The 14,708-nt window shown below is 39.8% G+C and overlaps 2 protein-coding genes across 2 annotated transcripts in view; both read right to left on the reverse strand.

Moving 5' to 3' along the window:
* Positions 1-105, reverse strand: part of LOC137649856 (tigger transposable element-derived protein 1-like) — a 2,462-nt gene extending 2,357 nt beyond the window's left edge. Inside the window, exon 1 of the mRNA XM_068382799.1 lies at positions 1-105. This exon is cut by the window's left edge and continues 632 nt beyond it. Coding sequence (XP_068238900.1) covers positions 1-105 — 105 coding nt within the window.
* Positions 1-14,708, reverse strand: part of LOC137649714 (succinate dehydrogenase assembly factor 4, mitochondrial-like) — a 290,409-nt gene that overhangs the window by 238,775 nt on the left and 36,926 nt on the right. The window lies entirely within an intron of this gene.

Raw genomic sequence — 14,708 nt, forward strand, 5'->3', positions numbered from 1 at the left:
GTCCTTCAGAGTCAAGTCCTTCTTCGTTTCAGTTGCCTGTAATGCCATAGCAATCGTCCTTCGGAGGTAGTAGGCCTTGAATGAAGCAATCACTCCTTGGTCCATAGGCTGTAAAAGGGCTGTGGTATTAGGTGGAAGGTAAACCACTTTAACATTAAGGTGAAAGTCTCCCAGCTGGGCATGGTGTCCAGGGCATTCTCCAGCACTAGCAACATCTTAAAGGGGATACCCTATTTGGGTGCAATACTGCTCCACACTTGGCACAAAATGGTTGATAAACCAGTCCTCAAACACTGCAAGTGTCACCCATGCCTTCTTATTTGCCTTCCAAATGACTGGGAGTTGACTCTTCCTAATGCCCTTGAGTGCCCTTGGATTTTCAGCCTGATACAGCAGCAAGGGCTTAAGCTTGAAGTCGCCAGCAGCATTTCCTCCAAGAAGCAAAGTTAGCCTCTCCTTCCTGGCTTTATGACCGGGTGCTGACTTCTCCTCCTTTGCTATGTATGTACGGTTAGGCATACGCTTCCAAAATAAACCAGTCTCATCCACATTGAACACTTGATAAGCAGAATAACCCCCCTCCCTAATTATCTCAGCCAACGCTTTAGGAAATTCACTTGCTGCTTTCTCATCCCCTCTAGCAGCTTCACCTTGCACTTTAAAATTATGGTAATTGGCCCAGGCCTTAAATCGCATAAACCAACCCCGACTAGCCGAAAACTCATCACTTTCACTTTCTTCCCCCCTTTCTTTTTTCAACGCTTCAAGCAACCTTTTAGCCTTTTCCTGAATCACCATTAGGCTCACCGGAATACGCCGTTGATTTTGATCTTCCAACCAAAGCACTAATAATCTTTCCATTTCAATAATTAAACCACTACACTGCTTGGTTATCACTGTTGATTTCATAGGAGCAGATCCTTTCACGTGTTCAACGATGCGCTCTTTGTCCTTAAGAATAGTAGCCACGGTCGAACGACTAAGGCCAAGCACTCGGCCAATGTTCGTTGGCATTTCAGCGTGTTTACACCACTTAATAATATCTAGTTTCTCTTTCATGGTGATGGCCTTTCTTTTCTTAGACGCACTACCATCAGAAGAATCTACCTTACGGTTAGGAGCCATAACGAAAGGAAAAAAGTTCCAGAGAACGAGAGAGAGAACAGGCAAACACAACCAAAATCGCGTAGAACTGGAACTGAGGGACGCCGTCTTCCTCGCCCGCAACCACCACAAAGCGTATTCATCCGCTGCGCGCTAGAAACTAGTTCGCAATTGTTTACGTTGCTTACGAGGCTGACGCTGTAAGACGGAACGTTTAATATTGATTTCTGTATTTTTATAGGGAAGCGTTCGTAACCACAAAACAACGTAAGTCGGCACCGGCGTAACCCGAGGACCCCCTATAGTCATAAACAATGTTTGGGTACAATTTTCTCCAACTTGCATTCAGTGTTTGCTCTTTTATCTCATTAAGAGCTTTCTGAATGTTGGACAGGAATGTTGCAATATTGCATTCCCGTCAATATCTCTGGAAGCTGAAGTCCTCGTCGCCTTCGTCGATGGAGGAGATGAGGCCCTCCATTGTGGACCTCGCTTAGAGGGTCTTGAAGTCCCGAATGACCCCCTGATCCATTGGTTGTATGAGGGACGTGGTGTTAGGGGGCAGGAACTCCACTTGGACCCCATCGTAAAGGAAGTCGTTGCATGTCCTCCTGCACAGTCTATCAAAAAGAGAACCTTAAAGGGCAGCCCATTCTCTGCGAGGTACAGCTTCTCCTGTGGGATAAAGCAGTTCAAGAACCTGTCGGGTGTGAGGGCTTTGTTTATCCATGCCTTTTCATTACTCATCCAGTAGACGGGCAGTAAGGCTTTGTTTTTGTCTTTCAAAGCCCGAGGATTCAAGGACTTTTAAATTAAGCCGGCCTCGAGCATGAAGCCCGCGGCATTCCTGCACATGAGGAGAGCAACTCAATCTTTGTGGGCCTTGAACCCTGGCTTCTTCACTTCGTCCATGTAAAGGAACGTCCGGGACGGCATCCTCTTCCAGAAGAGGCCAGTCTCATCCGTACTGAACACCTGCTCCGGGAGATAGCCACCTTCTTTAATTAATTTCAGGAACTCGTCCCCGACGTAATGAAGAGCTGCCTTTTGGTCTGCGAGGCAGCCTCCCAATACAAAGGAATGCTGCAAAGGCCAAACCTCCTCTTGAATTTCTCGAACCAGCTCTTTCTGGCAACAAAACCACGTTTCTCTCACGGGGCAGGATCATCATCTTCGTCGTCATCATTGTTCTATTTTCCTTCAGGAACGAGGCTATCACATACAGGGTTTTGGCTTTGGTTCGAATCATGTTGGTATCGAGACTAACCTTCTTTTCCCCTACAGTCCAATAACCACATTGATAACGCATTCTCTATTTGCACAATCCTCTTATTACGAGGAGTCACAACGCCCTTAGTGTCCTTGGAGGACGTTATTGAGGCAGTTTTACAGATTTTCATTTCATCTTTTTTTATGTAGCGAACCGTCTATTCCTTCACTCTGTAAATGTGGGCAACAGACGCATAGCTACAGCTTCCCTTAAGCATGTCCAATAATTTCACTTTTTCGTTCAGCGTCATAATTTCTTCTCTTCTTGGGTTCATTAGAGGATGTAGCGGGTAGAGGACATTTAGGAGCCATTTTCAAGGGCATCACAAGCACTATTTTGCACTTAAAAGCACAAGAAAACAGCTAAAAGTTCCACGTGGCAAGACTAAGCAACATGAGCAAGAGAGACCAATGAATGCGGTCTCCATTCGCGGGGCGCAAGGCAGGGAGAGATTGCCAGCACCAGCGAATCAGAGAGATGGATTTTGAGTTGCTCGCCATCTCCGTTTTGATACCTGATGTTCTAATGTACTCTCCCTGCCTTCGGCTAACCTAACAAAAAGAACCGATGCCTCTCTCGAACCCAAAAAATAGCCAATGGCTCTTGATCGAAGATACTATAATTCTTTTCTGAACCTTTACATGCCCTGGAAGAAAAACAAATGAGTCACTCTCTACCTTTATCATCTGGTTAAGAAATTTCGCCACCAATAGCTACGCTACTTGCATTTGTTGTCACCAAATACGGGTGATCAAATCTAGGATATGCGAGTAAGTCATTGCTAGTTAAGGCAGCTTTCAAATGGTTAAAGGCCCTTTCTTCTTCCACCAAATACGGGTGATCAAATCTAGGATATGCGAGTAAGTCATTGCTAGTTAAGGCAGCTTTCAAATGGTTAAAGGCCCTTTCTTCTTCCAATCTCCAATTTATTACTTTTTGTTTCTTTAAAGCATCCAATGGTCTCGCTATCTCTCCAAAACCTCTTATGAATTTACGGTAATAACCAGCAAGCCCAAGGAACCCAGCTACTTCTTCAGGGGTACGTGGCCTGGGTAAATATCTCATAGCTTCTACTTTACTGGGGCAAGGTTGGATACCTTTTGGGGTTATTTATGACCTAAAAATTTGACCTGTTTACAGAAAAATTTGCACTTTGACAAATTTATTTTCATACCATTACGTCGCAATGCTTCTAAAACTTTACGAACAATGTTATTATGTTCTTCGACTGTTTTCCCTGTAATTGTCTAAATAAACAAGAACATTTTGGCCAATTAAGGGAGACAAAACCGCCATCATTACTCTAGAAAATTGACTTGAATCATTTTTAACACCGAAAAGAAAATTAAACTGAAATAGTTGATCGTTAGCTATAAATGCCGTTTTACATTTACTGTCTTCTTGAATGGGTATTTGATAGTATCCAGATTTTAAATCGATAGTTGTAAAATATTTACTATCGCGTACCTTCTTAGCTAAGTCTTCGATTGAGGGCAATGGAAATGCATTATCCTTAGTGACTGCATTCAACTATCTATAATCAACACACAATCTTACCAAGCAATCCTTTTTCCTGACAGCTACAATTGGAGAAGCTCAGGGAGATTCGCTCTCCTCGATTATCCCTTGTTCCCTTAATTTACTAATTTCCCTTTCTATCTCTCCCTGGAAATGAATGGGTACCTTATAAGTCCTTGACGTGATCCGCTTCGCCTGCCCAGTTTCAATGCTAAAGGGAAATCGATCAATCCTCCCGGATGGCTCGTCTCCAACTGCAATTGCATCGGAATAATAATTAATAATGTTACTAACTATGGCTTAATATTCTGGTGGACATAGTTTTCGCGCTTGCATAATCAAGTTGTGAGTGCGTTCGTCTGTGCGGGCTGGAGTTGGGGCTCTCAAGATCCCATTATTAGCAATTTTACATAACTCCAATTCACAAAGAATCCTTTCCGAACACAACTCTTTTATTTGACAAATTAATTATCGTTATATCAGATCTGCTCTTTTTTATTTCTGACAAGTTCTCTAAGACTACATGTACCCATTCATCAAGGGGTTTAACTACAGGCTTGGTTCCCTCCGGGAGAGGCTGACACATGGTTACTTATATGCTTCTAAGAGTCTGGGGAGGCAATACTTCTCCTCTTTCAGGAACAGCTGTTACCTTACTTAATTGTCTCTCCTTTCACGCACAAGCACTTACTCTATCATGAGTTTCTATTGGCAAAATGCAACCTCCTGCTTTTACTGTTATTCTATCTTTTTCTCCGCAAACGTATAACTGATTACTTAAAAAGAAATCTAGACACAGTATAGCCTCCATTCCTGGAATTTCCAAAGTGGGCAAGACCAAAAAAATCATGTGTAAACTTCACAGATCCCACCTTAAAGTTGACGATCGTTATATGCCTTAAGTGTAGTTCATTTCCTATTGGTGTGTCGAGGATGATGGATGTCGCTGACTGTAGTGGGTTTGAGGAGAATCCTTTTTCAATATGCAAAATGCTGGCTCCTGTGTCGATCAGCGCTTGAATGGACTTATCTGGTAGGTTAATCCTGACTGCTAATATACCAAGCTGCCCATTAGGATATGTGGGGCACGTGCCAACGACCTCGCTTGCAATACAACTGCCCCCTGCTCCTGTCCCTAGTACTGTGGGAGTGAGGTCGGGGGTACCCAGGGAGGTCCCAGTGCCTGCTCCACCGAGTCCATCACAGTCACTCTAACCGCTACCCTCGGCTGCTGCTTCTGCTGTACTGCGGGGCGGGCATCAATCTCCCTCATCTCCCCCTTCCTCTGTTTCTTTTTCCTCGAATGTTGGACTGAGGGGGTGGTCTACATGTGCCACAGCCGGCCCACCCTCGGCGGTTTTTGCTGGGCACTCTCGAGATAGGTGACCATAGGCCTGACAATTGTAACAGTGGGGAGATCATTGAATGGGGCCCTCTACTCGTTGGTGCCGCTCTCCCCCAACACTGCCAACATCTGAAGACTCTTTTCACCTGCCGACTACGTTCTCCCCCTCTCCTGGTTTGGGGGTTGGTGAGTGCCTCTCATTGCTGCCACCTTTTCGGAATCGGGGCAGTTATTCTCAGTAATTTTTTTTTTCTGGCAAACTGTCTAGAATGTTTTGTATCGCCATCACTACATCTGCTAACGAGCGATTGTCATCGAACAAATAACCACATAAATACAGGTTTACTAATCTGTGAATATGTTTACGGGCAATTGCTTTTTTATCACCTTCTGGGAGACTGGCACTCCATGTAGCATACGAATCACAATCTCGAAAAATGCGAGTTGCAAAACTGAGAACTGATTCACCCTTTCGAATTTTGTGTTTGTAATTTTCTTTCATGTTCCCTTTTCTCGCATCGGGTAAGGCCTATTTCTTAATTAAACATCATTACATTTCAGTAAAACTTCTTAAACTGTCTTGTGGCCAACACATTACCTCCATTGCCGGAGCATCTTTCAGCAACCTAATAATTTGAATTGCTTTTTCTCTTTCTGACCACCCATATGTGGCTACTTCAAAGTCTTCCAAAATCACTCCAATCGATTAAAACCCTTTGTTAGGGTGCTGATCATCAAAAGCATAACACTTGCCTGGAGTTTTGGCAATTTTCAAACTACGGCGTTTTGCATATCTTCACTCAGCTATGCATGTGTACTTTCACTTGTGTGTTTGAACTTTGCTCATGTACGTCGGATAAGCTGTAGGTGCACGCTGCTCCTCTTCTCGTTCAACTAAGAACCTGTTCATTAACTTGGCTAGGTTATCTAACCTATTTTCTAAGTCCTGCATTCGTTGTTCTCGTCTATATTCTTTATCGACATCACTATAACCAACTGCTCCTTCGTTTTCATTTCACACAGCAGCTCTGCTGTTAGTTCTCGCATATCTAGGCAACCTGAACTTTTATTTTACCGGCTTGAAGAACAACTTCGCTCACAGCATACGCAAAGAGACGTATTTTTACATCTGGCACCAATTATGTCCCATGTCAACAGATAATGAGACATCAGAACATGGGTTTTTTCAATTTATTACAAAAACGTACGTTAAATACACTTTACACAGCATGATACTCTCCGATGAGTGCGCTGTTCTAATGATCGCTCAAGTGGTACTGCTTACCTCTTGTCATGTAATGCAATGTTGCTCTGTCAATATGCTAAACTGTTAGATTTTGTGGATTTTTCCACTGTGATGGAATATACTGTCACCAATAAGCTTTCAACACTTTACCATATGAGACTTGGCACATGTCACCTATAACAGAGTTCAGTGATCACGCAATGCAATTTATGACATGCATAGTACTCTTTAAAAGGTCATTAATCTCACTATATAAAACACATTTTGCATACAAGGATTAGGATATATAAATAAATAAATATATATATATATATATATATATATATATATATATATATATATATATATATATATATATATATATATATATATATATACAGTGATACCTCGGTAGTCGAACGACTAAATTCGAACAAATCGGAGTTCGACCAAAAAATTCAAGTAATTTTTGCTGCGGTGTTCGAACAAAAATCGGAACTCGAACAGCCGAACGCGTGGCCGAGTGAGATGAGCAGCCATCTCAGCTACTCTCGCTTGGTCGGGTAGCATCATTTCAAGAGAGAGCGTCAGTCCGACAACACGTGTTGAGAATTTATTGTGATTTAGTGCGTTTTATTGCCTTCTATTGCCGATAATAATGGGCCCCAAGAAAGTTAGTGATAAGGGGAAGGATAAGAGGAAAACAGTGAGAACAACGATCGAGTTGAAGAACGAAATTATTGCGAAATACGAGAATGGTGTACGAGTGTCTGATCTAGCCTTACAGTATGGCATGGTGAAGTCGACCATTTCGACCTTTTTGAAAAATAAGGAAGTGATAAAGAAAGCTAATGTTGCACAGGGAGTGACAGCAATTAGTAAGCAAAGGCCACAAGTAATTGAGGAAATGGAAAAGTTGCTCCTTATATTTATTAAAGAAAAGCAGTTGGCCGGGGAAAGTATAAGTGAAGCTTTCATTTGCGAGAAAGCTCTTCATATTTATGAAGAATTGGTGAAGAAAAGTGCCAGTACTAGTGAAAGTGATTCGTCATTTACTTTTAAAGCAAGCAGGGGCTGGTTCGAGAAATTCCGGAACAGAACTGGTATTCACCGTGTGACTAAGCATGGGGAGGCAGCCAGTTCGGATCAGGCGGCAGCTGAAAAATACGTTGGCGAATTCGACCAATACATTAAGGAACAAAATTTGATCCCGCAGCAAGTCTTCAATTGCGATGAGACCGGGTTATTTTGGAAGAAAATGCCGGCCAATACCTACATTACCAAGGACGAGACGAAGATGCCAGGTCACAAGCCAATGAAAGATAGACTGACGTTGCTGCTGTGCGCCAATGCTAGTGGCGATTGCAAGATTAAACCCTTGTTAGTGTACCACTCGGAAAACCCCCGGGTCTTCAAAAGAAACAATATCTTGAAAAGTGCACTATCAGTTATGTGGCGTGCTAACACTAAATCTTGGGTCACAAGACAATTCTTTAGTGAGTGGATCAACGAAGCGTTTGCCCCCCAGGTTGAGGCATACCTGACTGAAAAGAACTTGCCATTGAACTGTCTCCTGGTGATGGACAATGCTCCTGCACACCCTCCAGGTCTAGAGGAAGACTTAAAAGAAGAGTACAGTTTTATCAAGATTAAATTCCTGCCCCCCAATACTACTCCCATACTTCAGCCCATGGACCAACAGGTCATTTCAAACTTTAAAAAACTGTATACCAAGGCCCTTTTCCGAAAGTGTTTTGAAGTGACTAGTGATACACAGTTGACCTTAAAGGAATTCTGGAAAGATCACTTCAGCATCCTCAACTGTGTGAACATGATTGACCAAGCTTGGCGTGGTGTAACCTATAGGACATTGAACTCTGCCTGGCGAAAGCTGTGGCCATCATGTGTAACAGAGAGGGAATTTGAGGGTTTCCAATCAGAGGCGGGTTCAAGCACTGCTACTGTTATTTCTGAGGACACTGTTGTCGTCGATGAAATTGTTGGCATGGCCCGGAGTATGGGGCTTGAGGTCAACAGGGAAGACATTGATGAACTTGTTGATAGCCACTCTACTGAGTTGACCGTTGAAGAATTGTTGCACCTGCAACAACAACAGCAGCAGGATTTGATTGGGGAGCTGGAATCCTCAGAAGATGGGGATGTAAGAGAGGAGGTTCCGAGTTCAGTGATAAATGACATGTATTCGAAGTGGGGAGAGTTGCTGGCGTTTGTGGAAAAATATCACCCAGAAACAGCAGTAGCAAACCGGGCAGTGAACATCTTTAATGATAAAGTTATGTCTCATTTTAGAAGAATAGTGCAGAAGAGAAAGAAGCAGCTGACAATTGGCATGGTTTTCACAAAAGAAAAGAGAGCTGCTACATCCCAGCCTGATTCCCCTCCAAAGAAGAGAAACAGAAGAGAAAAAAAAACCCTGAAGGAGATTTGCCCTACCTTTTACTGCAGAGAGAAAAAACCCGTGAAGGAAAACTACCCAGCCACATCATGGAAGGGGACTCTCCTTCCAAGCAGTAACCTCCCCCTTCCATCCTCTCCACATCCATTCTTGTATGCCATCGAACCGCTGCTCAAAGGTATGTACTGTACAGTAAATGGTTTAAAATTGTTTTATATAGTTTTCCGACCAATTTCGTACACATTTGAATAATTATTGTTGTTTAGGTACACGTTTTATTAATATTTTGGGCATTTTGGAGTGCGTAGGAACGTATAAAAATAAATACCATTATTTCTTATGGGAAAAAAGGTTTCGGTACTCGAACAAATCGGAGGTCGAACACTGATCCCAAACGGATTATGGTCGAGTACCGAGGTATCACTGTATATATACATATATATATATATATATCTTTATATATATATATATATATATATGTATATATATATATGTATATATATACATATAATGTATATATATATATATATATGTATATATATATATTGTATATATATATATATATATATGTATATATATATATATATATACATATATACATATACATATATAAATATATATATATATATATATACATATATATATATGTATATATATATATATATATGTATATATATATATATATATATATATATATATATATATACAGTAGGGTCACGAATTATACGTGTTCGAATTATGCGATTCCCAATTTATGCGATGGGTATTTTTCAAAAAAAAAAATTTTTGTATCTGGGAAGCTGTTCAAAGTCTGGGAGTCAAGCACTACAAAATGCATCAAATCTATTGTGTTTTCAAGTATAATGGTTGCTCTGAATACAGTGCTTGATAATAAATGTTACTAAACGATATTTACCTTACAACCTATTAACATAATAAATAGCCTATTAAAGGATAAAATTCCACTTCAACAATGAAACCAACTCCAACTATGCAAGTCCAGCTGACAAAATGTAAACAGAACTGTGGTTACATTCTCAGCAATCTTTATCTTTCTCTAACCTTTCAATAATTTTAATTTTAGTGTTAATATTGATGGCATATTAAAGCATTATTTCTGTTTAGTACAGTAAACATAAAAGCTTTATTTTTCCCGTTGGTGTTCAAGGTTTTCACACGTAGGGTGGGTTCGTTTATCAGCAGTGAATAGCCTAAACTTCGGCAACGAGTCGACAATATTTTGTCATATTTCAAACAGTATTTTTTCACTTTAAAAAGATTTGTTTTGTATAGTACACAGTATAATTACCAAAACTTCTCTCTGAGAGAAGAATTTATTGCCACAACTAACAATAGTCTCGTTAATTTCATTATTAAACTCAAGTTGCCATATGTGAACTAAAATTCTATTTCTTCCACACACAGAGAGAGAGAGAGAGAGATAGAGAGAGAGATTTGAGATTTTCTAGTATAAATTCTCTCTCTCTCTCTCTCTCTCTCTCTCTCTCTCTCTCTCTGTAAGAAATAAAATCTTAGTTCACATACGGCAACCTGAGTCTAATAATGAAATTAACAAGACTATTCTATTATTAGTTGTGGCAATCAATTCTTCGCTTCAGGTAGTACAAGAAACAAAAACACGGCCTTCGATTACAACCCGAGACATTCATCACCACTAACCTTGCTAAAAACGTAAACAAACAACCTCAATTGTACCAACAGTCTTTCCCATTACAAACAATCATTACTCTAACTACCCCTCGATCGGTGGCGTGCACCGCGGACACGCGCAAACACATACATACTAGCACCCTCTCTCTCTCTCTCTCTCTCTCTCTCTCTCTCTCTCTCTCTCTCTCTCTCTCTCTCGTCTCGTCTTATACAATATTTACAAATAAATGAAGAAACCAAAATAGGTTTTCTTAAAATGTGTCAAATACGAAATGAAAAAAATTACCGAGTATACATCCATTTCAATCGAAGGTTAAAATACGGCATCCAATTTCATCAGCAAACCACTATTTTTTAGGAAACATCATTTTATTTTAGAAAATTGATACTCTTTAAATAGTTAATTGCACATTAAGAAAACGTGTACTTTTGTTTTTAAATTTCGGGGCGTGTTTTAAAAATCGAGTATTGTTGACTTCTTTTTGTTTTACTTTGGGCTGTGATCAGATCAGCTGATCTCTCTCTCTCTCTCTCTCTCTTTCTCTCTCTCTCTCTCTCTCTCTCTGTGGGCTACTTTCACTACCTCTCATTTCTTACCTCTCTCTATCTCAATAATAAATGAAATCTTTGTTGCTTCACAAAGTTTCAGTTATATTGAAAATCAATCATGATTAAATTTTCCTTACTTTCTCCAATATCGCACCTTCTCTGTCACATCGAACGTTATAGCGGTAACTTAATTGTTCGATAATTTTAAAGACCGGCCTTGTAATTGCTTCTTCTCTTACTTTTTTTTAGATGGTTCCATAATTGAGGTGGGTACAAGTTGACTTATAACTGAAGTTAGGAAAAGTATTTTGGATATGAAATGGACAATTATCTTTCGTAACAGTTTATAATGATCGTAAATCATCTTTCTGTCATTAGCGGCAGTTTGTTATTGTTGATTACACGCAAAAAAAAAAAAATAAACTTTTCCTGCTTTGCTACGTATGTAGGAATTTATACAAATACGGTAAATAATATTTGTAATAACATATTTACTAAAAGCTTTTAACATTATTTATCACTTTGATCATGCGTGTTTAATGCCTTCGTTTGTTTATTATGATCGAAGATGGAGCGTACCGTAAATGAATGAAAGGTTTCCATTTCAGGTGGCGTCATAAAGAAAAATATTATATAAATGGCATTCATTCAATTTACTTGGAAGTTCTAAGAAAAATTAAGTAGAACATTGGTAATAACAAAATCAACATATAATCAATACTTGGTAAGATTGCTGTTGATGCAAAAACTAACCTATACACAGATGTGCAAATGCGTCTGTTTCTTTGTTATGATCAGAGATAAACGTAAACAAAACATTGGTGTCGTTTTTTATTGAGCTTTATGGCGTGTTTAGGAAACGCACAATATAAAATCGCCTTTATTTTGATAATTCTGGATTTTCAATGATACAACAAAAGCTAGTCTATAGAGTGATGGTTTTGCTATTCATCAATTGTCTTATACAATAGATATGACAAACATTAAAATTTACCTGTATTTTGGGTCGCGTTATAACGGAAAATATACGTGTTTACACCCATCCTGGTTGTAATTTTAACCTTTTTTCAAGTTATTAGAACTTTAAAGTATATTAAATGTTTGATTTATTTACAAGAAAAATTTGATATTATAAAAAAAATACAGTATATAGAAAGTATTGGAAATGGGTAGTAAACACGTTTGAATAGGCAAGTTGATGGTTGCCATGGCCCCAATGGAATTATTTCTGCTAGTTGTGTTTCGAAATATGCGATTTTCCATTTATACGAGGTCATTGATCGACCAAATTCTCGCATAATTCGGGACCCTACTGTGTGTGTGTGTGTGTGTGTGTGTGTGTGTGTGTGTGTGTGTGTATATATATATATATATATATATATATATATATATATATATATATATATATATATATATATATATATATATATATATATATATATATATATATATATATATATATATATATATATATACACAGTGAACCCTCGCTACTTCGCGGTTCGACAATCGCGGATTCACCACTTCGCGGGGTTTTCCCATAACCCATATATATATACATATCGCGGATTTTCCGGAAAATTCGAAAATACCGCGAAATCTGAAGACAACCAAATACGATATTTTGTTACCTGTAATTCCATTAATACTGTAATTAGTAATATCTGTTCTTACTGATTGTTCATTGCATTACATATGATATATAATTCAGCACAGAAAGAAATAAAACACGAAAAGAGAATGTGATCATACGATAATTCAGTACTGTATACAGTACGTAGTAAAATTAAATCGAACATGAAACGCAAATCAGATGCAGTCATACCATATTAGAATGGTGTAAGGCTGCTGTTGGCTACTACTGTACTTCAAATGTAATGGATGTGCTTCTTTCCATGAATCTTTTGTATGTATACGTACGTAGTACTGCATCCAATAATATTCTTTGTTGCAAAAATCACATTTCGAATAAGCGTACGAGAGAGAGAGAGAGAGAGAGAGAGAGAGAGAGAGAGAGAGCGTAAAATAGCGTACGTAAAGCTGTATTATTATTGTTGTTATTATTATTATTATTGTTGTTGTTGTTAATAAAATTATTATTGTTAGTATTATTATCATTATTATTATTATTACAGTGCTGTACTGTATTATTATCATTATTTATTATTATTACGGTATTTACTTAATCTACGTACGTTCGGTATGCGCGGGGCATCTTCTATGAGTTGGTAACCTACGCATCATAGTACTGTAAGACGGGTTGTGATTGGTTCAAGCGCTGATAGATGACGAATCAGAACTCTAGTTTTGTTATCTAGCCTGTGATTGGTGTTTTGCAATCATCTCCTACCCGCAGCATCTAAGTTCTCGCGGGGCTGGATCGTCCACTCTCTGTTACCGCGTATCGCTGAGTAGACGTTCTTAAGTTTGTGAATCTGTGCTGTGTGCGACTTTTTTAAGTTGAACTTTTTGTTACTGTAAATCCTACTGTAATGGCTCCCAAGCGTTCTGCTTCTCTTAAGGCTGGTAGTGAGCCTAAACGCCACCGAAGGATGATGACGATAGCTGAGAAGGTTACGCTTCTCGACATGTTAAAAGATGGTAGAAGTTACGCGGCCGCTGGCCGCCATTTTGGCATCAACGAATCTACTGTTCGCTATATCAAGAAGGACGAGGCGAACATTAGAAAGACGGCTGCAATCACCTTTAGCAGATCAGCGAAGCGAGTCGTTACAACGCGTAATAAAACGATCGTACGCATGGAAGGTGCTTTAGCTGTGTGGATTGCCGACTGCCGGAAGAAGAACATAGCGTTGGATACGAACACCATCCAAACAAAGGCTTTGAGCTTATATGAGAATTTTGCTGCAAAGGAACCTAAAGACGATGACGGCAACCATGCTGAAGATGATGATGATGCAGATGATCCTCAACCAGGGACATCCACTGATTCCCAGCCTCAGAAACATTTTTCCGCCAGCAAAGGATGGTTCGCGAAGTTTCAGAAACGCTTCGCCCTGAAAAGCGTTTCCCTGCATGGGGAGTCTGCTTCCGCTGACACTGCCGCTGCTGAAACTTACGTGAACCAGACGTTCAAGAATATTATCGCCGAAGGTGGATACAAGCCGGAACAAGTCTTTAATATGGATGAGACCGGCTTGTTTTGGAAGAGAATGCCGTCGCGAACTTTCCTGTTCAAAGAGGAAGCCAAAGCCTCTGGCTTTAAAGCATTCAAGGATCGCGTTACCCTCGTGATGTGTGGCAATGCTGCTGGATTTTTGCTAAAGCCGGGGCTTATTTATAAGTCGAAAAATCCTCGCGCTTTGAAAAATGCAAATAAGAATCTCCTTCCCGTGTACTGGATGCATAATCAAAAAGCATGGATTACGAAGGTGCTGACCTCCAACTGGTTCCATCAGTGTTTTATCCTGCAAGTCAGCAAATATCTCTTAGAGAAGGGCTTGCCATTCAAGATCCTTCTCCTTATGGATAACGCTGGAGGACACGCAACTGACCTGTCGCATGAGGGCATTCAGGTTGAGTTCCTGCCACCCAACACCACGTCATTAATTCTACCGATGGACCAGGGGGTTATCAGGGCGTTCAAGGC

This window comes from Palaemon carinicauda, chromosome 11 (genome assembly GCF_036898095.1).
Source record: "Palaemon carinicauda isolate YSFRI2023 chromosome 11, ASM3689809v2, whole genome shotgun sequence".
NCBI classification, from domain to species: Eukaryota; Metazoa; Arthropoda; class Malacostraca; order Decapoda; family Palaemonidae; genus Palaemon; species Palaemon carinicauda.